A 26122-nucleotide genomic window follows, 5' to 3' on the forward strand; every position below is an offset into this window, starting at 1 on the left:
AATGCGGCTGAACGAATATATGGCATACATGTTTTAAATGACGTTTAAAAAAATAATAATGACGAAACGCAATATGTGGCGGCCGGTGTTGATTCTGTGGCGCAACGCCACAAATTAGTCTATGTGTGGGAAACACTGACTTTACAGAGAAGAAGCATGTAGAGATTGAACAAGAGAGGTCTCAGAACTGAGCCCTGAGGTACCCCGCAACCAACCGCATGTGAATGGGACCTTGATCTACTCATGGACACAAATTCAGATCTGTCTGTGTGCTATGACTCAATCCATTGGAAGACAGTGTTATCAAGTCCAATAGAATGAGACCGTCGTTTGAGAAGTATACCATGGTCAACCGTGTCGAACACTTGATCCTGCTTGTAATTATTGCAATACCATTACCAATAGAATTAAAAGAAAGAAATCTGACCATATTGTATGTAAAAAGGTAAATTACTCATTATGAATTTATTTCTTAAACTAAAGTATAAGCAGCATCACACTTGCCATCATGCTGTTGTTCAGTCATGTGATCATCTGTTGACCAATCACACTCATGATGATATTCAGAACATAACATAACAGTGATATTGAGAAACTATAATTATGTAAGACTGTTGTTGAACACATTATAGTAATATTTGCTAGTGGAACTATAAATCTCAGCTTAATTTAGAAATAAAACAAACCAAAAAATAAAAAAAAAAACATCAAAAACTTTAACTATTCAATAATAAAAGTGTCCTCACCAGAGACAGTAACATTGAATGTCCTCAGTAAGGTCCCTTGTGTTTTATGGCTCATCTGTAGTTTATAAAGTCCAGTGTGTTTGATTCTCGTGTTCTTGATGGTCAGAGATCCAGTCTGATGATCCAGCTGCAGTCTGCCTCCGAATATCTCACTGAGATGGGGATATGAGATCTCATCTCCAAGAGTTTGAGCAATGACTGGATCTCCAAACCTCCACTGTATCAGAATAATCTCCTGTATTTGAGTGTGATGAGGGTCTAGAGTGACAGAATCTCCCTCCATCACTGACTCTGTCTTCACTTCATCTGCTTCAGCACCAATCACTCCTGCAGAACAAACAGAAACCGTTTCTCAGAGATTAAACTCATATAACACTGCTGCTGATGTTCGTGAACAGATTCAACTGAGATCAATGTTGTCTACGCACAATTTAACTTATTTCATTTGACTTATTGTTTACATCAATTTAAAGTTCACAAAACTTTTTTCCCCCCAAATAATTTGCATTGTTGCAGCACCTGTTTTCATCCTCAACACAGTTTTATTTTTCGCTTCTGAAAAGTGTTGTGTGCTCTCTGCTCTGATTGGTCAGCCAGTCGTAGTTGTGATTTGTGAAAGCATTAGGGTTTATCAGCTAAAACCGTTGCCTAGTTAGCACAGTTCACTCCATTCGAAATCAACAACATGTCATAAACTTCTCAATTCAGTTTTCTTGGCTTTATTCAGATTTGTTCCTGAAGAAAAAGATAAATAATGATGAAATCTAAAACATTAGATGCCATGGATGCATATATACTAAGTAATCACTGTTTTGTACACGGGGGTCAAAAATGACTATTTTCACCTGTTATCTGGAACCAAATTACAGGGGGTGTAAAAATGACTTGGCAACTTTGCAAATTACTTGAGAAAGATGGCAGCATCATTATTTTAGTTTTACAGAGATTAGTAGGTCTATTAGTGAACAATAGCAATCTTTGGTGCATTATATGTCAACAGTGTATATGGAGAAGCACTTTTCTTTTCTTTTTTTCACCAGGTTTGCATGCCCGTAACTTTCAAGACATCTTAATATCCTTTTAAATGTTGATTCATTTTAAAGGCCCTATATGTTCAGTCACAGAGATATGGAGATCTTAATGCAGCTCCATGAGTAAATTGAACACATTTTCAGTGGTCAAAAACCAAATGTGGGTCACTTTCCTCGTTCCAAACCTGACGTTCATTCACAGATCTGTCAAAGGGCAACGACTCCACGTTAAAGCCCAGCAAACAGAGGGGCGAGTGAGCAAAGCTCATTATCATTTAAAGCCGTATTCCTTGAAATAGCTTGTTGAAAACAGATCTGTTTTTGACCAGGTAAAATTAGTGTTTTCTTACAATACTAATGAGAATTTTTAATTAAGGTATATTACAAAGTTTTCATTTAGACACACACACAAAAAAAAAAAAAACATATTAGCTTGTACAAAAATGGCATTATTGCCCCCTTTAAGATCAACTCTGTTCTTCACATGATGATTTTCGAATGACTTCAGAAGACTTGTAAATGCAACATGAGTTAAAGGTGCACTATGCAACTTTCCGTCCACTGGAGGGCGCCTATTCAAAACAAAGGTTAATGATGCCAAGTTTGAGCGCAGCATCTTGGGACATGTGGTCTTCACCTCACAGCCGGCGGAAAATAGGACTCGGGCAGAAATCACGTTGATGGATGCGATTATTAACGTTACTGTAGTGTAAAGCAGAGCAGGGCGGAGTGTTGTGGAGCTGAGCACGGCCGCTGGAGCGATTGTTACAAAAACACCCGCCTCGCAAACACCGGGACTTTTATTATGACGGGATGGGACACAGTCCCCGGACGCATGCACTATTTCCGCTTTTCCGGTCATGAGTATAAGGTAAAGCAGCTCTGTTTATCTAATTAGATTAGGGCTGCACGTTTTCAATTTTTTCATTAACCGTTAACCGAGGCCCTTAGCGGTTAATACTCGGTTAACCATAGTCAGGGTTATTATTTTTAGTTTATTATTTTGACGACCACCATCTCCGTAGTGAACGCGCCTATAGAGAGAAATGCACATCATGGATTACATAATCAGAGACTAGCCTATTTCTTTTCGTTTTAAAATGTTCAAAGACATTTCAAGTTTTCTTAAGATATATTTCATGTCTGTGAGGCCTACGATGAGTTTCGTTAAATTAGGATGAGATGCGCGCTCCAGTTCACGAGCAACGCAAGTGGCCGCGAGGGCGCCTGCATGATTAGGGCATTAGTAAAATATGCAGCCGAGAATGATTCACACAGACACAGCGTTTGACTCGCGCGGCTGCTGAGCCTCTCCCGGCAGAGAGTTCAAGCATCTGTGGACTCGTTCCTTCAGCTCTGGCCATCTTGCTTTCAGTCCGCGATTAGCTTTTTTGTTTTCTTCATGACAGTTAAAGTAACCTCTGCTTTTCGCTAGTCCCTCACAAGTTTCTCACTTCAAACTTTCTTTCTTCTGATCTGTTATGTACAGTGCGCGCAGCTCCTGCTCTGCCCTAATGCTACTTATAACGTTAGTCCAGTGCAAATTATGTTATTTTCCTCTTCATGACGCATTTTTTGACTGATGCGACTCATACGACTTATAGCCTGAAAAAATGCGGTAAGCACTGCATTGCAATACTTGCATTTTGCCCCGTCACTCTCATTTTTAAAGTGCTCCCACGCTGTACTTTTCTTTGCCCGCTTTATGTTAGAAAGCTGGTCATGACTTCTTCTTGTGGATATTACAAATGTCTGGGAGCGCTCTGGCGGTCTCTAGTGGTGCAAAAATATCTTACAACTAAATTCAAAGCACGTCATTGACGCTACTTAACCGAGCAAAATGTTTCACTCGTTTATGCAATTTTTAACAGTTAATCGGTTAACCATGGACACCCCTAAATTAGATACATTTAAGTGTGTTTAAAATGATGTTCTGACGTTACTCTGTGCATTCGCTCGGCGCTGCTGTGACATGTTCAGACTGCTAAGAGTAAAGCGCTTCTGCCAAATAAAACTGAGGGTAACGCAGATATGGCGAAATTGACAGGCGACTCCCTCAAACGCTATGCTGAAACGTCCCAGTTCACTGGTATAAATAGCTATTTTCTCACAATTTACAAATAGTTGGAGACATTTGGGATTATTGTAGGTACTCAACTGAATAAAATATATAACACTGGCCTAGTGGTTTTTGGATATTTTACTGCAAAAATACTACATAGTGCACCTTTAATACTTTTTTTTACTGTTTTTTTTAACAGTTTTTGCAATAAATACATGTGACTGTACATTTATGTGCCTTTTATATGTTTTATATTGTTGAGAGTTGGTATGTCTATGGTAGGAGTGGAGTTAGTTATATGGATTTCATATAAAAGCGCGTCAGATGTGTCAGCGTGCTCTGTGCAGCGTGTGCTGTGAAGGGCGCAGCCTCAAGTGTCCTCAAGTGTTAATGTAAACAATCAGTGATAGTTTTTTATTTGGCCTCTAGAGGCCGCTCTCGTGCTATATAATAGCAGCAGACCCTTCTCAGAGCTCTCGTAGGCTACTGTGTAATGACAGCAGCCTTCTCAGCCGCTCCCACAATGGACGCAAACCGGAAAAACAATCGGTATTGATTTTTGACGTTAACCGATTGTTCCACCAATCAGCTATCGGTGCCGATTAATCTTCAAATCCAATGAATCAGACGACCTCTACTGATCAGTGCCCTAACTAGTGAACTAGTGAGATGATTAAGACGCGCCCATCGAGCCGACCACCAGGGAAGTGTAAAAAAAAGAAATTGTTTTATTTGGGAGTTTAATAAATGGGATTAAAGGCACCCACAAAAACAAAATATGGACCTAAATTACGAGTAACTGTGTGGAGGTTGAGAAGCGCACTCCAGCAGTTTAAATAGCAGTTTGGATGAGAAATTATCACAGTGCATTATTTTACAGAACAATGATTTTGAAACAATTTGCATTTAATTCCGTATCACGGCAAATGTAGGCTATTGGGGTGTACAATATGATGATGATGTGATGTGGAGTAGGGATGGGACGAAATATCGTTTGACAAAATATCGCGATACAAAACGTGACGAAACGTATCGAGGTCGAAAAAAATGGATCGCGAAATAAAGATAGATGGCACTTCTGCATGATTTGCGTAGTATATAAATAATTTAGTGTATTATATGTGTGTGTGGGGCAGACATGACAAAACGCAGCGCGCATTTTCTGTTTGATCTGAGGCATAGCCCGTAACATTAGTTGGAAAATGTGAGAGCTGTCAGACAAAGGATGTAGCAGCAAACATTAATAGGGAAAGAAAATGACATTAGCATTAATATTCTAAACCAAAAATGCAGTTATTGCCTACATAAACTACCATATTTTCTGTTTAACTTTTATTAGACTCCAGAAAGAAAAGGGCGTTTTTTCACTGAGCACATTCTCTGCAGTCTGAGCGCGATGCACTGCAGCTCACTCTCGCTCATCTCTGAGGTAAATCATTAACACCATCACCCCGCTTACTGGACACGTGTTTTATTGAGCTAAATACATTACAATCGGCTAAAACGAATGCACAGGTTACTTTCCTGAACAAGTCGAATCGTCCGTGTTCTTCACACTGTCCACGTGAATCGCGGACCAGTTCGGCGGCGCGCACACGCAAAGTACCGGCAGTTCAATGTTCAATAGGGAATGCGGATCTCTTAAAGGGGCCCGCACTATATTCCTACTCGTGTAATATGGACCTCCTCCAGGTATGGTGTGGTTCTGGTTCGCTCACTGGTACACATTAACAATTTTTCATACGAACTTTACCCTGTTCTGAATTAAACTGCCAGTGTAAAAACTCCCTTTATATTGTTAATATGAGAGAAATCACTACTTACTCATTATTTTTAAGTTTAGGCTTAAGAGACATGAACAATTTCTTAGATAAACATATCTATGACCTTTGATATGTCTAGTCTTCATGCTGTATTGATTATTATTGAATAAGTATGGTTTCACTAATAATAAATGTACCTTTGCATAAAGCATGCATATTTGTCCATACCTATGTTGATTAGAGTATTAAAAACTTAATTTAAGATACATTTACAATTGCTAAAAAGGTGCGATTAATCGTGAGTTAACTCATGACAATCATGCAGTTAATCGCGATTCAATATTTTAATTGATTGACATTCCTACAGTGCCCTCCACAATTATTGGCACCCCTGTTTAAGATGTGGTCACGGACTTCTAAAAATTCTCTTTTTTTAAAAAAACATAGAACCAAAATGCAAAAAAAGAGAAAAATCCTACCTTTCGTTTAAGTACATTACTTAGGTGGTACAAAAAAAAAAAAATCACAGATTTGGAAAAAAATGTAAAATATTTTGATATCGTATCGTGACGTATCGTATCGTAACCCTGGTATATCGAGGTGCATCGTATCGTGAGTTTAAGTGTATCGTCCCATCCCTAATGTGGAGTACCATTCATTCACATTAATAACTGAATGCCAATTTGTGCTTATTATTATTATGATTTTTATTATTAATAACGCTTATTGTTATTTAGAAGAAGAATGTCGTTATTATTATTTTGTCAGTTTGAATTATTTTCAGTCCCAGTCCGTGCGCAGCTGCCGGGCCTAACCCTGAACCGTCAGGTAAAACGCACAGACTCAACTGGAGGAATACATATGCCTATAAAAAAAATTCTTGGTATCACACAAATTAAACATTGAAGTCCATGTTGCACAAAAATAAACACTGAAGTTTATAATTACTATGTTGTTGTTGTTTTTACAGTGGATCATAATATAGCATATCTTTGTCACTGCGTTTTGTGGTGTTAGGAATGGTTTATCTGCGTATTTTCGCTCTAACGCAAACGTGCGTACACCACCTCCTGAGCTGGCGTAGGATTAGGACGCCAACGTCCATATTGATAAATCTCAAAGTCACCGTGGGTTTGGGTGTACGCAAGGTGTACGCTGGAAATTTGGTGTACGCACTTTTGATAAATGAGGGCTAATCTGTATATGCCTCAAGTGAACTGTATACAGCCGAGAAAGTCTCAAAAGACGACGCATATCCTTCATTAGGTCATAAAGGGGCAGTAGCCTTTACTGCTCTGTTTAATGTCAAACAAATGATAAAGACATCACTCACTGCTCTTGATTGAATAGCTTTTGTAAGTTTAATAAGGATGAATCTTTAATTGAAACAGTTAAATATGCAGTTATTTTACATTTGAATACTTTATTCAATTTCTGTACCTTTCTGCAGGCCAGTTGGCCTGTACATTAGCTACTATTAAATGAACACGAGTGAGGTCAAGTTAAACATTTTAGTTTGAATTGTATTTTATACTGTGGATTGTTGCAATGTGCAAAATAAATATTTGCATAATTTGTAATTGATTATTATTTGAAACTTTAATATTAACTTATGCAATTGCAATGCCTTGATTTTTAGTAAAGTTACAGTCATAGCATTAGTCATAAATGCAATGGTACTAATAATTGGTATAATTTCTTTTGGTGTTTCGGTTTTTGGCCTTGGTTTCCTCTCTTTCGGTTTTGGCCAAGAATTTTGATTTTGGTGTATCACTACTGACAATGTTGTGCTCGGTATGTCATCAAGATGCTTCAGAAGATGCCAAAACTAATAGTTTCATTGTTGGGACTAAAAACCTAAAACTGGAAACCATAAAAGACCACGAATCATCCAAATGCCAAAAAATAAACAAAAAACACAACGCAGACCCCTAGATCAGTTTATGGTTTGTGTGTGTATAAAAGAAAATGTCAACATTTTATTGAGACTTGAGATATTGTCATCGTAGGTGCAATCTATGTATCTACAAAAAAAAAGAAAAACAGAAATCACAATGTATGATTTCTTAACTATTTATTTGTATGATACAGATGCAAATAAGTATTTGAACAACTGAGAAAATCAATGTTAATATTTGGTACACTGGCCTTTGTTTGCAATTACAGAGGTCAAACGTTTCCTGTAGTTTTTAACAGGTTTGCACACACTGCAGGAGGGATTTTGGCCCACTCCTCCACACAGATCTTCTCTAGATCAGTCAGGTTTCTGGCCCATCACTGAGAAACACAGAGTTCAAAACATCAAACCTTTATATGCTTCTTACAGAGCCACTCCTTGGTTATCCTGGCTATGTTATTCGGGTCATTGTCATGTTGGAAGACCCAGCCTCGACCCATCTTCAATGCTTTAATTGAGGGAAGGAGGTTGTTCCTCAAAATCTCGCAATACATGGCCCCGGTCATCCTCTCCTTAATACAGTGCAGTCGCCCTGTCCTATGTGCAGAAAAATACCCCCAAAGCATGATACTACCACCCACATGCTTCACAGTAGGGATGGTGTTTTTGGGATGGTACACATCATTCTTCTTCCTCCAAACATGTTTAGTGGAATTACATGACTTTCTCCCATGACTCCTCTGGATCATCCAAATGGTCATTTGCAAACTTAAGATGGGCCTGGACATGTGCTGGTTTAAACAGGGGAAACTTCTGTGCCATGCATGATTTCAAACCATGACGTCTTACGCCCGTTTCACACATACTCCGTCTGCAGTGTGTGTGCGGTGCATATTTTTTTCCGTACCCATGTTAACGGATTACAGCTTTCACACTGCACGCGGATGCTGAAGACAAGAAAAGACAAGAGTCGGCTGTTTTTGAATAGCCTATTGTAAGTTTCTAATTTAAAATGTTTGTGATTTTAGGCTAAAACGTAATAGTACTATATAGTGCTGCAACGACGCGTCACACTGTTTGTTTACATCTCGTGTAATGGGATACAGGGAATGGAGAAAGTTGCATTCTATCACAAAAACAGATACCACTGTTATCAAAAGTATGGGAATACTTTAAACAGAGGACAAATAAAATGGCCCTTTGTTCCCTTTGCAAAACCGATATGGTGTACCACGGCAGCACAATTGCGATGTGTGAGCACCTCAGAGGAAAACATCTCGGCGCTCTCCGGTGTTACGGTTTAACTGGTTTCCGTGTGATCTGGTGACCAACTTCCCGGTTATTCTTGCGCTAGCGGCCTTCTGAAAAGTTTAGATGTTTTTAACTCGATGCGGTGCGGACACGCCTGGAAAAAACGAGTGCATCACTTCCATTATGAGCGCGCCTACATTGGAAATAATGAACTTGAGCATGCAAAAAACGTGATATGTGAACGGCCACTTAAAAGACAGCGCGCCGCGAGACAACAGTCACAAACCACCGAGCTACCCCGAATCAGCTCAAGATCTCTGGAAACAATGCTAAACCATAGCAGAACCCTGACTACATTTTATGGTTTGTGATGCTAAAGAACATTTCATGACGTCTCAGACAACTGTAAATTTATCATAAATGCTATCATACTCATATTTACCATAGTAAAATTTTCTTTGCCTCTTTATTATTTTATACTGTATAAACTTCAACAACATTGGTTGAAAATGAATAAAGGTTGAAATATTATATTAGAAGTTGTACTTATATATTTTTTTATAGTTAGGGGATGAATCCAAATGATTCATCCCAGATAGCACACATACGTCTGGCCGACGTCGGCCCCAGAGCGGACGTCGGCCTCCAAATCATAACATCGAATAAGTATCGGCCAGGCATACGTAGGGCTGGACAATAATTCAATATCAATATATATCGCGATATAATTTTTATCAATAACGGTGATATGATTTTTAAACACATTTCCGATATTTCGATAAATATATTACAGCATTCCTCACTGACTGACGTTCAGGGCGCAGCCGTCAGAAAGAGCAGAACATGATTGGCTACTTGCGCGATGACGTACACCACAGAAACGCAGTCAGTGCTCAGCAGTAGTAGGCTGATAGATCTATGGATAGATCCAGCAGCAAGTTTTACTTTTAGCTACAAAAAGAGTTTCCCTGACCGCAACACAAATGTGACTGAACGAACTTCCACAAGTAAGGAGAAAGAAATAGTTGATAAGAGAAGAAAGACTAACGTTAATTCAGTGGGGTGGAAGTGGTTCGGCGTGTCCCCCGCACTTTTACTGGGTCTCACCGGTCCTAGTCGACCCGCTCCGAGCGGGATTCCAAACGGCGTTACCTGGAGCGAGGGCGGGCAATTTAACAGGGACGCTAAAGACCGCTTTCTCTAACCTCGGTTGATTGCGCGCTTCTTGAGGTCACGGGCAAGTGTAAACATAGAAACCAACGTGAATACATCAAGATTTAATTTCAGAGACAAAAAATAATCTATGCATGACCTGTCATTTTATTCGTATCTAAATATGAGGAGAACGCTCTCTCACAGAAAGTCCAAAAGCGGATTCGTAGAACTATAACGTTACTGTCACGCTGGAGCTGCAGCTGAAGGACAACGTTACATATACATAAAAATCGTTATGAGCTGAAAGGTGACGATCGACAGTCAGACGATTGCGACAATATATGAAAGCAATGAAGGAGCATCATAAGCAACAAAACTGTTTTCAACACTGATAATAATCATAAATGTTTGTTGAGCATCAAATCCTAATATGAGAATGATGAGTGACATTGAAGACTGGAGAAATGATGATAAATTCAGCTTTGATCACAGAAATAAATGACACTTTACTATATATTCACGTAGTGAACAGATGATGTAGATCAGAATAATATTTTACTGTATTACGTTGTTTACTGCATTTTTAATTAAATAAATGCAGCATTAAATATATGCTATAATTTTGCATAAATGGAAAATAGAGCGCTGTATGAATTGTTCTTCACTGAAATTTAAAACTTATTCCTTATTGAGAAAATGCTCAATAAACTGCGTCTGCGGCATAGGAGCACTGTACGCTGTGAAGCAGATCCACCATCTGAAGCAGATCCATCCGCTAGAATATTCTGAGTCAGGCTGAATCCTGGCTGAAGACCTTTTGTTTAATCTATATTAAGAATAATATAATCAGCCTATGTTATAGTTTAAACTTAAAGATATTAATATTAATAAAGTGCGAGTCTTATGTTTATTTGATGTTGATTTCACATTTCTTTTTCATATAAAGGCTAAATACAAATAAAAGGTGAACATTAATTTATTTGTACTGGTTTTATTTCTAAAATATTATAGAGTTTTATAGGAGGACTATTCATAGACTTGGCCAATACATTTTTCAGAAGTTTGTAGGTACAGACATGTGGCAGTTCTTAGTAGTTTTTTCTAAAGCTTTTATATAGTTCATATCGATATCGGAATTATATCGTATCGACTGAAATTAAGAAAAATATCGTGATATGAATTTTGGCCATATCGTCCAGCCCTAGGCATACGCGAATATCGCTTTATTTCCAGCTCGTCGGCTTTGGGTCGGCCCAATATACTGGAGGCCGATGCTGTGTTTATCTGTTGTTTGCTCATGATGCCCATTCATCTCTTTGCCACCAACCCGAGAGAAGACGAAGCGACGCGACGCCATCTGTGGGTTTTAGGTAAATTTTCACTTGAGGAAATCAGAAAAAAAACAGGCAGTTTGTAATCGCAGTTTTCACTCCAAGAATTCCTCACAGTTTTTAGTCAGAAATGGTGCATACTCTTGTGCCAAAGTTTTTTGAGTTGCCAAACTGTCTGAACATGTGTCATCATCTGATAAATAAAATGACTGTTCATTAAATTGGTAATGTACGTGTTTATTTACGTAATGCTGCTGCGTGACTTTGACGGGCGTGCGCGTTGAACATTCAAACACTGGAAGTTACCATGGAAACGGGCCGGGGTTTGCAGCAAGCCAGCAACAGCACAGTAACGGACACGCTCCTGTTATTTTCGCTGCTTTCAGGTAAGTTTAGTCCATAAACATTACACAAATAATAGAAAACTGTTCCGTACACGTTTCTTACTGTAATTGACACGCTTCTGTCGAATATTTACTTTATTAAAATTGTTCAGTGTCTTTGAAAAAGTCCATTAGCATCTCAACCGTTTTTTATTAGCAGTTTGCTAATACACTTTAGCTCTAATGAAAGTGAGTTTTTCACGTCTTTATGTGCAGAAGAGAGGCTTTGATAGTTTTTTTTTAGGTTTGCTGGTAGTCTGTCAATGGGTTATTGGAAGTGAGCTAATTTATTTAACCTAACTTCACTATAAGTTAATGTTATTACAGGAAACGCCAAAATCAAATTAAATGATCTTTCACGGTAAAAAAAAAAAAAAACTACCTAAATTACATTTAATGTTTAATTATTTAATACCAATTACGTTCATCCCCCCCCCCCCCCCCCTGTGATTTCAGTAAAAAAAAAAATAATACAACAACGGAGGCAAAGGATGGTCCCATGGGCTGCTGACAGAGAAGGGTAAAATCCAAGCGGCAACCTCCCGCGATCTCTCTTGAAGCCAATACGGAAGTAATGTAAACTGCAATTCCTCAACTGGCCACTAGGGACAGGCTCCAGAAGGGAGCAGAATCTCATTGAGCCCCATGTTAAAATTCTCAACTTTAAAGCAGAAAAAAACATGTTTACAGCCTGGTACAAATTGTGGTTTTGGCTTATATGGCTAATTTTGATCTTCATGACAACTCTGAGGGGGGTGAATTTTTTTATAACTCATTCGTTTACGTTATATAAAGCCTTAAGGTTCTGCATAATTAAGGGCGTGGTTACAAGTGGATAGCCATTTATCCGCCGTCTATAGTCATTGCGTCACCTCAGCTCCGCGCACATCCCGCCTTTTTGCCCATTTTCTGTTATCCGGGAGTGACACGCGTTGACTCGCTCACAAGATGGCAACGCCCAGCTCGACCATACTTTAAGCTTCAGAACGGCTTATCAGAATCCTATGGGTGACGTCACGGACGCTACGTCCATATTTTTTTTACAGTCTATGGTAAAATCTCATTAAATTATTCGTATTTTTTCTACAAAAGGTAACACTTTAGTAAGTTGAACAATTCTTAGCTTGCACATTTGCTGTTTATTAGTATTATTAAGCACATATTAATGCATGACCTTATACTACAACATCCCTAAATTCTTCCTGGTATCTAACTAAACTTAAACGCTACAACAACTACCTTACTATCTATTAAGCAGTAAATTATGAATTTGAGGTAAAAGTTAAGTGAATGTTTCCCATACCAAAGTGTTACCATACTAAATATTTTACCTACATCACCCTGCATGTTATTTTCTTTGCAAAATTATTTTATATTACAGTTTGCAAGGTTCTGACAACCACACGTAAGTAACACTGAGCAATGTAAAATGAAGTAAGCCTAAAACAAATTATGTTCAGAAATTATTGTTTGTATACTCTGCATATTCTACTTTCTCTTATCTGCATATCACCTCTGCTCTAGCTTGTTTCCTTCTAATAAGCCTGACATTATATAGGCTCTGTGATAAATTGTTTATGTTCCTAGATTCTTCCATGCTGATGGCCTGCACTCCTGTTGAAGAAAATCTCAGGCTAAAAACTAGATGACTGGTAAGCAAAACCTCAAAAATTATACTACTGTTCAAAAGTTGGGGGTCTGTACATTTTAAAAACATTAACTCCATTTTGTTACAGTAAGACCGTCTGAAAAGCCTTTAGGGTAAAATAATCAGCAAAATTAGACAAGGTGACAAATGTAATGTGTTATAGTTTGTATTTATGATCAACTATTATGAGAACAGGATGTTATGGTCATTAAGATTAATTAATTACGTGACTTTAACGCGTTAATTAATTACGCAAAAAAAAAAAAAATTTTTACCACACTTATTTTTGCACCACGGAATGTTTTTTAAATGAATGAGTTTGGACGGACCGATTATACTGGAACACCAACTAGCGCTCGCTCCGGAGTCACGACAACAACAAACCATGGGTGCTTCTCAATCAGCTCCCTAGTTCAGTAGTCAGGGCACTGATCAGGGATCAGCCCATTGACTTATGTCTTGATCAGTGCCCTGACTACTGAACTAGGGAGCTGATTGAGACGCAGGGCATGAGTGAACATGAACGAAGAAGCTGATGAGACTGCTTTGCTTGGCCCCATGGATGGTAAATTTTGTTTTAAAAAACAAAAGAATGGAAGCGTCGTCAAGAGCATGGTAGTGTGCAAGCTACACAGGAAAAATGGTGGAGTAGTTTTTCCGGAGTTATTAATTTTTTCCTCAAAAATAGTAGTTTTTGCTCTGTTTTGAGTGTACAGAGTAAAATGTGCCAGTAGAGTGGGAGCTAAATTACAGAGTAACAGTGACTCCTCCCCAAAAGTTTCGTTGAAGGTTGAACGTTGCGTTGTCCGACCGCCATTACAATCTGTCACGGACATCGCTGCTGCGGGAGAAGACGCGCTTCTGCTGAATATCAAAGTAAGTAAAGTTTTAAAGTCTTAGTATTCATTTTCATAATATTCGCCTCTGTTTTGTGCTTAGATCATTTTGTCAAGTTGAATTACAGAGATAACTTTCTCATGTTAATGATGATGCGAAGTTGTTTAGGGCTCGACCGAAGTTGTGCTAGCTAACGTTAACTTGGGAACACGAACATCACTAACTTAACGTTAATCACAAGGTAACGTTTCACCTAAATGTTTAGCTTACCAGCCTTAAGCAGCCATAACCTAACGTTAGTGTTTAGCGATCACGTTTTAAGCTGGTCTCAAGATAGAATTTAGTTATCGTTAAAAACTAATAACTAACATATAGATTATTGTTACACAAACATAAATTGACGCCATTGAAACTTGCTAGCTGCCTATTAAATTTCGTCCATTAAAATATTGTGACGAACGCTGAAGTCGTGCACCACATGTATTTGACTCTGTATAGAGTTAACATAAATTAACGTTAGGATTGGTGGGGGCAATGGATGAGCATGGCCCACATGCCTTAAAATAACTGTTAGACACTCATTACAAATTAAGAACACGCTAGTGAACAAAGATAATTCTTGTTGTGTAACATTAGTGCATTAATTCCTGTTCTGTAACCCTTTATACTGTTCCGTCTAGGGCTGTGACGGCGGCATTTTTATTTATTTTTTTACCACCGCGAGAAGATCGCACCAGCGGTGGTCGGCCAAAAAACATTTTTTGTATGTAAATGCTGTTTAACATGGATATGACTCGAGTGAAGCACACCGCTTTATTTACAAAATAAATAACGTTAATAGGTTAGCAATTAAATGTTACCTCGCAGCCATGGAAACATTCATGCCGAACGAGAGAGGTAAAGTTAGACATTGTGAGGTGGGCCATAAAGCTTTGCGTTTTGCGATCTCCATGGTCACCCGATTTTCCACGAATTTAACAATAGGCTTACTCCGTTTTATTCTAATGGACATGGAATCTCTTATTTATTTTACCAAATCTTTAGAGACTTAACGTTAACGCTAAATGAAGTAACGTTATCTCGTTCGGCATGAATGTTATGTTTCCATGGTTGCGAGGTAACATTTATTTTGTAAATAAAATGTTGTTCTTCACTCGTGTAATAGTATTAACGTTAAACAGCATTCGCATACCAAAAAAAAAAAATTGTTTGGCCGACCACCTCCGTGCTACTTAGCCACCGCGGTGGTGCAGTTGTCATGTTCACCGAGCACAGCCCTAGACTACCGCGAATCGCGCAAAATGGCCCCCAGCAATCCTAAAGTTAACTCTATATAGAGTCAAATACATGTGGTGCACGACTTCAGCGTTCGTCACAGTAGTTTAATGGACGAAATTAATAGGCAGCTAGCAAGTTTCAATGGTGTCAAAGCTGCCACCGTCACACGTCATTTATGTTCTGCGCAGGAACAAACGAGTAACGCATTATTAACATTCTAGTAAATTAGCATTACATTAACATGAAAAAATAATGTATAATAAGGCAATAGTAACCCACTAGTAATGGCTTGAGTATAAACAAATACTAAACAAGGCATCACGAATTATTTGGCTCAGTATTCTTAATTTAAAAACATGATTACTCCTTAGTAATTACTGAACTTATTGTTAGAATTTGAGATTTCTGTAAAGGTTTGAATAATAATTCCATTCGATGGAGTAATACGTGAGTGTTATCACCTTAATAATAATAATAGATTTAATTTATAATGCACTTGTATGTTTAACTTTGTCTTTTTGGTTCCTTTAGGATGCAAACCAACAACGTTGTCAGAGTGAAGTTCAAAGATAGAAAGAAATATATTTTTTCTCCAACAGCTTTTACATTTCAGTCGTTTTTGGAATGTGGTAAGAGATAACAAACTTTAATATTGTTAATATCATTGATACTTTTTCCTCTGAATTTTTCTTTTAATAGTAATATAATAAGTGTATTATTGTACATTTAACTGTTTTAGTTCCTTTGGCATTGCTGGCCTTTGTTAATTTGCCAATGGTTTGTCTTCCTTCAGTTTCCAAGAAATTTGATCTTCCTACAATGGATGTTAAAGTCTTTGATGAATCTAATACAGAAGTTGATGAGGAAGCATTCGAATATCTGCTGACACGACCAGACCTTGGTGTCCTTGAAATTGTGATCCCAGGCACAGCAAGTCTTAATGGTAAATTGTTTGACATGCTTGTCAAGTATTGTTTATTCTCAGCAATGTTCACCAATTTGCATAGGCTAATGTGTCTATTGGACTAATTCTCAATAGCTGTGTACCATGCTATCAAAGTAGCTTGAACAGATAATAAGACCATTCATATGATTTATATTTAAGATTCTTTAAGCTCAAGCTCATACTTAGGCGATACTGAGGCCACATCCGAGTCTGATGACACATCAATGTTGATTAGAAGTCCTCTTGAAAAAAATCAAACTGAGGAACGTCGCCTTGCCCAAGTAAGGATTACCAGTCTTGCCTCTGAATTACATCTATACAGAATGACTTAAATAGTAAAGATATTTGAAGCTATATATATACTTGTCAGTGTTTAATTTCTAATTTCTGCTAAATATTACATAATTTCTCCCCTCCAGTTGATTGAAGATATCCTAAAGAGCAGCCCTGGAGGCGAGAAGGTCATAAACGAATACGCTCGCACTAAAAGTCTGTCAGATTGCAAAAGACGTGACATGGTGAAAATCTTAGTAGCCCATTTGACAAGTGAACATGGGTAGGTTGTTAATACAGTAGTTTGTAAATGATATTTAGGATGTTATGGGTTGTAATTAGTTTGTGTGTGTAGAACAAGCCCTTCCCGACGTTTGAAGGAAGAATATGCAAAGGGAATCATCTCCCTATTCCCATACTTGGCTGACCCCAGAAGCAAGCTTGGTTATGTAAGTAGCTGTTCTCTCAAGTGTTTTGTAAAGATTATCTGCATTATAATTGATGTGGCATTATTTCCTTAGTCTTATAATGTATAAGTACCAGGTCTATGTATTGTTCTGGTCTTAGGAGCATTATTACAATGCAGAAGATGGAAGTGGATATTTGTCGTGGAGAATAAAAACTCTGCAGAAAGAAGCATCAGAGGGACGGATGAAACGCCCACGGCAACCACAAACAGGTGCAATATTTGATGTTTAGTTAGTGATTTTTTTTTAGCTTGGCTGCAAGGCTTGATTAACCTTTTTTTTATTATTAACATAAAACTTGCTTATTTTACTCATCTTAGCATTTGTGACTTTTTTGAAGTATTTTTTGTTCCAAATTGTGAATGAGGTCAACATGGTGTTACATAGCATCTCTACAAAATATAATCACTGTTCTTTTTAAATGCAAACTTAAATGTCACTCTGAGATATATGCATGTTTTCCATGTTGTTTCATAGTTTTGGTAAGAAAGGGAACTACAAATGTAGTTTTCATATTGTCTTAAACACTTTCAGGTGGACCAACTGCTGACAGGGATCCCTACAAAGAAGATAGCTGGTTGAACGATGAACGTCAATGTCAAGAAGCAATTGCCCTGATGAAGCATACAGCTGATGAGGCAGTGGTAAAGGAAAAGATGAGGTTAACACTTGCCTATCGCCAGAAGATGCTGCATGACCCTAAAGAATCATCGGATATTCTATCTATTTTCCCGCGATTCCTGGATATACCAGGCTTGGTATGTGAGACTTTAATTCTTTAAACATGAAAACATACAATATGAAATCAAGTGCTATTGGTTCCTACTGGGGTACCTACTTTAATTATCTTTTGCATTTTGTACAGATTGATCAAGATTTTGGACTTTTATTTGGTGATGCGACCTCTGCAAAGTTGTTGGAGAAGTGGTCAACCAACATGAAACCAAAGGTTATTGCACAGTGTCGTGGCCTCACACAGACTAGTGAGCTCCAAGACCTCACCCAAAATGCTGAAGCCAGTGAAGTTGAAGAAGGTAACTACATTGTGCTATTCCTTTAATTATTTAAGAGGAAGTTTATTCAGATCTATAGTTTCAATTGTGGTCACAACTTTACCCATTAGACATGCTTCATGATTCATATGCAACACAGACTTGCAAATGTGTAAACTGTCAGAATAAGATATTTTTTTCCCCTGTCTCTTCAGGTTGGGACAGCGACATGTCTTCTGTTCTGATGCTGGTTCACCTTTTGCCACCCTCAAGTCAAGGCCGCAAAAGACCGGGAAAGATCTCAGCTAGACAAGCATGTGATTGTCTTGTGAAATTCATCAAGGTGATGCTACTGATGGAGCAGATTAAATGACACCAGTTCATAATGTTGTTATTTTATGACCTTGAACTTAGTTATTTCTTAGACATGTACTTATAGATCCATATCTTCCAAATTGTTGTTCTTGTGCTATTATTTTCTACGTAGGAACAATCTGTTGGAAGTATGTAATAGAGAAACTTTGGTGGAAGACATCACTGTATCTGTATTCATCAACTGTTAAGTCACATTGGCACTAATGTGTTTTTACTCTTTCACAGACTGGTACTAGTATCCAGGGGCACTTGGACAGCATTGGAGAGAGTCTTCAGCCGTATCTACTTGTTGTTGGGCCAAAGAGAAGTAGGGTCCAGTCTTGTTTTATTGTAATTGACCAACATGCTGTACCCTGTAAGGCCTCTAATTCACTGGCCTGTGTTGATGAGCTTTTCAAAGCTCACTTTGTCTTTGGCACCTCATACTGCCAGGAACTGACCAATGTGTATAGCTTTCTACAAACCACTGTCTACGACATAGATGTCGAAACCACCAAGGTGAATCCTAGAGTTTCTGAGTTAAGAGCTAGAATGCTCCAGTGAGCAGATGATTTGTTTCATTTGTAAAAGGGGGCATGATAGTGCCAATGCCCTTATAAGGCACTTTAAGTTAGTTCATGGCCTTTGTCCAGGAAAAGGTCTAAAGTTAAAATGTGCACAAAGAGGATGTTCACATGTTTACCATAGTTTTTCTGGATTACGAAAACATCTCAGTAAGTGTTGTGCAATTGCCAGCTCACGCGCCGATTATAGTGAAAGCTCATCCACTGCTAATTCCATTTCATTAGGGGATGTTGGTGTTTTATCCAACCAAAATTCACCATGTGAGTCTGTACTCCTAAAAACAAATATAGTTAACAGTTGTGCAACAGTAGTAGCTGAACTTAAAGTCGCTGGTGTCGCAGAAACAACTATTAACTATCTTGTCAATTCTCTCGAAGAAGTTATTGGAGACATTCATAGTCAAACTCAAGAATCTGTGAAAAACAGCCTTTCTTTAGAGGAGCCTCTAAAAAGTGTTGTTGAGTCTCAAATTGATCAGTGTTTTGAAAAAATGCAAAATCCTTTTGTGACATTAAACAGTGAGAGCAAGAGAATGCAGTACTTTTCAGACAAATGGGGAAAAATAGATCCTGTTGAATATGTTCTTGGAACAAGATTCGCTACACGGCGTAACAGAACCACTGGAACGTTTGCTCAAACCATTGTCAAGGATAAGTTTGCATATATACCAATTCTTGAGACATTACAGTCCATTTATAAGCACCCTAACATTAAAGATATGATGATGAGAGACTCTCAACAAAAAACAAATTTTCTTTATGACATACACGATGGAGAATTCTTTAACAATCATGCTCTCTTCTCAAAACAAAAACATGCAGTTCAGATCCAGCTATTTTTTGATGAATTTGAATGCTCAAACCCCCTTGGATCAAAACGAGGAATCCATAAATTAGGAGCTATCTATTTTACCTTAAGAAATATTTCCCCTAAATATAACTCGAGTTTACTAAATATACATTTAGTCTCTTTATTTCATGCCCAAGATATCAAAACTTATGGTTTTGATAAAATTCTAGAGCCTCTTGTCAAGGATATCTCAACACTTGAAACCAGCGGAATTCAGATTCCTTTATTTGATCACACAGTTTATGGAACCATTGTCCAAGTTACTGGTGACAACCTTGGTGTCCATTCTTTATTTGGTTTTGTAGAATCGTTTAGTGCTAGGTACTGTTGTCGCTTTTGCCTACTAGAGAAAGAAGACTTTCAGACAGAGTTCACTGAAGATAGTCCAAAGATGTCAGTGCGAACTAAAGAACTTCATGCTGAATACTGCCAGAGAATGCAGAGTAACCCCAGTCTACCTTATGTAATGGGTGTAAAAAAGTCATGCCTTTTAAATTCTTTGCAATATTTCCACACCACCTCAAATTTTTCTGTTGATATCATGCATGATATTTTAGAGGGGGTTGCTCAATATGAGATGAAATTACTCATTCAACACTTGATTGAAAATTACACCACATCAGCAGAGGTACACAGAAGAATCCAGAGTTTCAACTATGGCTTTATGGAACAAAACAACAAACCTCCTGGTGTAGCATTAAGAGATGGTTCCAATGACTTGGGCTTAAATGCCACTCAGAGCTGGTGTTTACTGCGTTATCTACCCATTATGTATGGAGATCTTGTGTGTCCTAATGATCAGCACTGGTATTTGTTCATTTTATTGCTTCAGATAGTCAATATAGTGTTTTCTTCAGTTATATCCACTGGGATCACCATTTATTTGAAACACCTGATTGCAGAGCACCACAGTTTGTTTAAGCATTTGTTTCCTGATAAGAACTTGTTGCCAAAGCATCATTTTATGGTGCATTACCCCAGTTGTATGCAGAAAATTGGACCACTGATACATTGTTGGTGCATGCGTTACGAAGCAAAGCATAACTTTTTTAAAAAGCAGTTGAAAAGCTTTAAAAACATAACAAAAACATTAGCAAAGAAACACCAGTGCCAAATGGCTTACATTTGGCAAACATTTGATCCAAATGACATGAAATTAGGTCCCGGAAAAATGGCCCCTTTGAATGAAATGGAAGTTGGCGCTGAGATGGCTGAGAAGCTTAATGTTCCTGTGTGGACTAAAGTCCTAAATGTGAAATGGGTCAAACGCTGTGGAAATACTTATCGGTTAGGGTTAGCGGTTTGTGTTCAAGTTCAAAACGATATGCCTGTATTTCATGTAATCCAGAATATTGTTATCAAAGATGAGCAGGTACTTCTGATAACAACTGCACTGAAGACGCTTTGTTTAGCTGAACATATCCATGCTTATAAAGTTGCACATACTGCAGAAGCACCTTCTATTTTGGAGATTCAGGATATTTTGCACTACAAGTTGTTTGACATTCTAATGTCTTATGGTGCTGATTCTGATTTGTTTATTGTACCATATTGTTTCTTGTAATAATATTTTGTCTCCTCTCTTACATTATCACTATCACTAATGATTATTATTTTAGTATTTTTATAAACTTTTTATGATCACAAATGAATTCACTAGGATATTTTTTAAACTGGTGCTCGGTTTTGTAATTTAGTGTTGTTTTTATTCTTTTTTTAGTAAATTTTTATGATCCCATGAATTCAGTGTAATGTTTAAACTGGTGCTCGGTTTTATAATTTAGTGTTGTTTTTATTCTTTTTTTAGTAAATTTTTATGATCACAAATGAATTCAGTGTAATGTTGTTTAAACTGGTGCTCGATTTTGTAATTTAGTGTTGTTTTCATAATTTTTTTACGATCATAAGTGAAGTAAGTGTTTATGTAATATTGTTTAACAGGTGCATGAAAAATAAAATTGTGAGGCATGACTATACAGTTTATTGGTTTTATTTTCAGACTAAAAAGCAAGTTTATATATATATATATATATATATATATATATATATATATATATATATATATATATATATATATATATATATATATATATATATATATAAGGGTAAAACATGAATTATGTAACTCGAAATGGAGTTAGTTATTCTTTATAGTTCACTCAAAATTGATGATAAACTACTCTTGAGGGGAAGTAAATTGTGGCAGAGTAAATTTAAAGTTCCTCTCAACAGAGTTAAAAAGTAGCAGAGTTCATTTCTGGTAACTCTGAACTGAGTAAAATAGTACGAGAGTTGATTTTAAAAAACACTAAATAGAGTGAAATCTCACAGGAAAGAGTAAAATATTATCTCTAAATTGAGCATAATTAACTCTGGAAAAACAGCTCTATCAATAGAGTAATTTATACTCTTTTTAGAGAGGGACCAAATGTTATCTGGCATAGAGTAAAATTTTCTTCAATTTGAGTAAATTTTACTCAGACAAATTTACTGTGTATACAACAAGGAATTAGCGTATCACCACAGCACATCGAGCCTCAAATATCACAAATATGCTTTTGCTAAACTTAATGGCAAACATTGCGCTGGTCTGCTGGACTGAAATAAATAAACAATATTTTGTTGATTAAAGGTGAACTATGTAGTATTTTTGCAGTAAAATATCCAAAAACCACTAGGCCAGTGTTATATATTTTGTTCAGTTGAGTTCTTACAATATCCCAGAAGTTTCCAACTATTTGTAAATTGTGAGAAAATTGCTATTTTAACTAAGGACCGGGACGTTTCAGCATTGCATTTGAGAGAGTCGCCTGTCAATTGCGTCATATCTGCGTTACCCTCGGTTTCGGCTTTTATTTGGCAGGAGCGCTTTACTCTTAGCAGTGTGAACAACTGAACGCACGGAGTAAAGTCATAACATCGTTTTAAACACACTTAAATGTATCTAATATGATAAACAGAGCTCCATTACCTCAAAATCATAACCGGAAGAGGGGATCTGTGCAGACGCCCGGCAAATGAGTCCCGACATAATAAAAGTCCCGGTATTCGCAAGGCGGGTATTTGTTTAACAATCGCTCCAGCAGCCGTGCTCAGGTCCATAACACTCGGTCCTGCTCTGCTTTAGACTACAGTAACGTTAATAACCGCATGCATGAACGTGATTTCTGCCCGAGTCCTATTTTTCACCGGCTGTGATGAGAAGACCACATCTCCCAAGATGCTGCGCTCACACTTTGCGTCATCAAACTACGCATTTGTTTTGAATAGGCGCCCTCCAGTGGACAAAAGCTGCATAGTGCACCTTTAAGCTTATGTATTCAGTCATTATTCAATGGTATACTAAAAATACATGTGAAAAATTACTTCTCATTGTTCTCAGGTCAAATATTTATATGCAATTAAAATGCGATTAATTTCGATTAATTAATTACAAAGCCTCTAATTAATTAGATACATTTTTTTAATCGAGTCCCGGCCCTAATATTAATATATTTTCTCTAGGTCTGTTTTGAGTTACATTTCTGAGACACCATACTACAGTGCCCCACTATTTGTATGTATATTTTACTGATAAATTCTTAAATACTTTTACTAAATACTTAAATACTTTAAATGCTGACTGTGGTTCAGGCGGTCAACAACTTTAGGCATTTAAGTTATTTTTCAGCGTACTCACTGCTCATACTATTAGCCTCTAAAGGGGGTCGCACACCGGACGCGGAGCTCGGCGGCGCGCCACGTCTTTAAAATTCGAACACATTGTTTTCAATGAGTGTACGCACACCGGTGGCGGCATTCGGCGCCTGTCCGCGGCGACTCAGGAAGTTGTTCTAAATCCTGCCGCGCCACAGAGCGCCATTTCAAGGCTTTATATTAAAAGTATATTATCGTTAAGGTATACTGATTTCAACCTTTGCTACAAGACACATTTGTTTTACATTCTGAGTTCAAGCTTGAATAAAGTCTAAACATATTTTGGGGAAATGTATAATAAACGTAGCCTTTTAAAATGTGCGCGTCTGGTGTGCGATACCTGAGACGCTGCGTGGCGCGCCGCCGAGCGCCGCCGAGCTCCGCGTCCGGTGTGCGACCCCCTTAAAATGTTTGAATTATATAACAATACAGTGTCAGAGGGTAAAGATATATCATTAGAGTTCTTACAGTTATTACTGTGCTCTTTTTACCAGATCAGATATAAAGCCCAGCGTTTGGTGCTGAGATTCTTCAGGACAAGGCCTTGATGACATCTACAATTAGTACATGAAGATGGTGAGATCCCCAATAGCTGCCAGTATCCCAGATCAAAAGACTGAAAACAACAGGCTTCAATCTGTATTAAAGGTATAGTTCACTCAAAAAATTAGACTGTGCTGTTTATCTGCTGGGCTTCCGAGATGTAGGTGTGTTTATTTCTTCAGTAGAACACAAATGAAGATTTTTAACTCAGCTGTTGCTCATATAATGCATGTCAATGGGGTGTATTTCTATGAGAGTAAAAAACACAAAGACTTAGGAATCCATATTAAACACAGCGGCACGTGGCGACACATTGATGTCTTAAGACACAAAACGATCACTTTCTGTGAGAAGCACAACAGTATTTGTGTTATTTTTTACCTCATATCAGACGAATCTCATCTAGTATTCTCAACGCCATTAGTTCCATCTAAGAAGGTCAAAACCCGGTGCGATCATAGATATATGCCTTATTAGTGCCTCGATGGATCGGTCGAATGAGGCATCTACGTTCGCGCCGGGATTTTGACCTACTCATCCTAATGAGATTCGTCTTATATGAGGTAAAAAAATAACAAATACAGTTGTGTTTATTACAGAAACCGATCGTTTCGATGTGTCGCCACGAGCCACAGGGTTTAATATGGATTAATATCGCTCGTATAATGCATGTCAATACACCCCATTGACATGCATTATACGAGCAACGGTTGAGTTAAAAATCTTCATTTGAGTTAAAAATCTTCATCTGAGTTCTACTGAAAAAACAAACACACCTACATCTCAGATGCCCTGCGGGTCAGTAGATAAACATCACATTTTCATTTTTGGGTGAACTATCCCTTTAATTTATTTTGATAGGTATAATGTTACATTGTTAGTCTGGAAAATACACTCAAAAACAAAGCTATTGAACGAACTAAAAATAAGGAAAACTTTTCCACAAAATTGAATTACATTTTTCAAAATCTAATGGAATTATCTGTTATAATCTTGTTATATGAATTGAAAATAGGCGTCTCTTCTATTTGAAGCATGCACGTGTTTTCCGCGCGGCTCGGACTGCCCGTGAGCCGCGCGGCTGACGCAGGCAGTATGCAAGCGCTAACCGGTTAACATGGGAGCCGAAATAAAAACGAACACGCCACGCAGCCGAGACGCTCACGACACGCTTGCAGTGTGTCCCCGGCCTAAGACACCAGCATTGCATCCGTGGCTAAACACCCCCTAACTTTAGTGCATCGTGATTGGATATTTTGCTCATTTCAGCATAGACTCATTGGCACACAAAACAGAGCCAATTCAGAGAGAAATAAAATGCACAGAAATTAATGCAATACACAAGCGCCTACTGATCCAAGGGTGTCGTACCGAATGGGTCAATATTATATTGAGAATTGTGACATCCCTAATATTTTTCCAGTTTAGTTATGTAATTATTTATATTTTACATTAATCATTCATTTAGTATAAAAATTAAATAGAGAAGAAAATGTGACAATGTCACTGGGCTTGTCACAAATTGCCAAAATTAATGGAATATTCAGAGTGCAAGACAAAACCGTGCCTTTTGTGCAATATTATGCTGCAAATATTGTATATTGAGCTAAAGTTAAATTGAACCTTGTATGATAATTTGTGTAACCAGATTCAATACTTTGTAATGAGTATGTACAATGGATTTTGAACTGTACTATTTTTGTTACAGGTTCTCTGGGAATCCCCAGTTGAAGGCATGAAGACATCAAATGTTGGCCTGGACAGATGGACCCTGGACACTGACCTCTGCTTTTGCATGGATGGCTGATCCATACCCTGTTCTGTGAGGGTATTATTATAGAAAAACTGAACACCTGTGACAGTGGGATTTGTAGTTGTAAAGAATAGTCACACATCAGTGCACTAAGGGTGCTTTTACATCTCTAGTTCAGTTAATTTGGTCCGAACCAAGGCCAAACAATTAAATAATACATTGTTGCATTTTACACCTTTTTTGGTTCCTTTTCACACCACACTGATTGCTTTGGTCCGAACC

General features: G+C 37.7%; 1 protein-coding gene and 1 long non-coding RNA gene across 4 annotated transcripts; both read left to right on the forward strand.

Annotated features, from left to right (window-relative positions):
- Window positions 1-11518: 11518 nt before the first annotated feature.
- Window positions 11519-25858, forward strand: LOC137039426 (uncharacterized). 3 transcript variants are annotated; one of them, XR_010897650.1, is made up of 6 exons: window positions 11519-11622; window positions 12076-12139; window positions 13001-13024; window positions 13207-13271; window positions 24039-24120; window positions 25796-25858. It is a non-coding gene; the product is annotated as an uncharacterized lncRNA (long non-coding RNA). The 3 variants fall into 3 exon arrangements; XR_010897651.1 differs by having other exon boundaries at window positions 24039-24192; window positions 25796-25854; XR_010897652.1 differs by lacking the exon at window positions 13001-13024.
- Window positions 16493-20598, forward strand: LOC137039425 (uncharacterized). Its single transcript, XM_067414735.1, has 8 exons — window positions 16493-16609; window positions 16748-16884; window positions 16957-17050; window positions 17169-17280; window positions 17603-17826; window positions 17934-18102; window positions 18276-18403; window positions 18661-20598. The coding sequence occupies exons 1-8, from the start codon at window positions 16553-16555 to the stop codon at window positions 18976-18978; spliced, it is 1239 nt and encodes a 412-aa protein (XP_067270836.1). The 5' UTR covers window positions 16493-16552; the 3' UTR covers window positions 18979-20598.
- Window positions 25859-26122: the final 264 nt, after the last annotated feature.

The sequence above is a fragment of the Pseudorasbora parva genome, chromosome 14, assembly GCF_024679245.1.
Source record: "Pseudorasbora parva isolate DD20220531a chromosome 14, ASM2467924v1, whole genome shotgun sequence".
NCBI classification, from domain to species: Eukaryota; Metazoa; Chordata; class Actinopteri; order Cypriniformes; family Gobionidae; genus Pseudorasbora; species Pseudorasbora parva.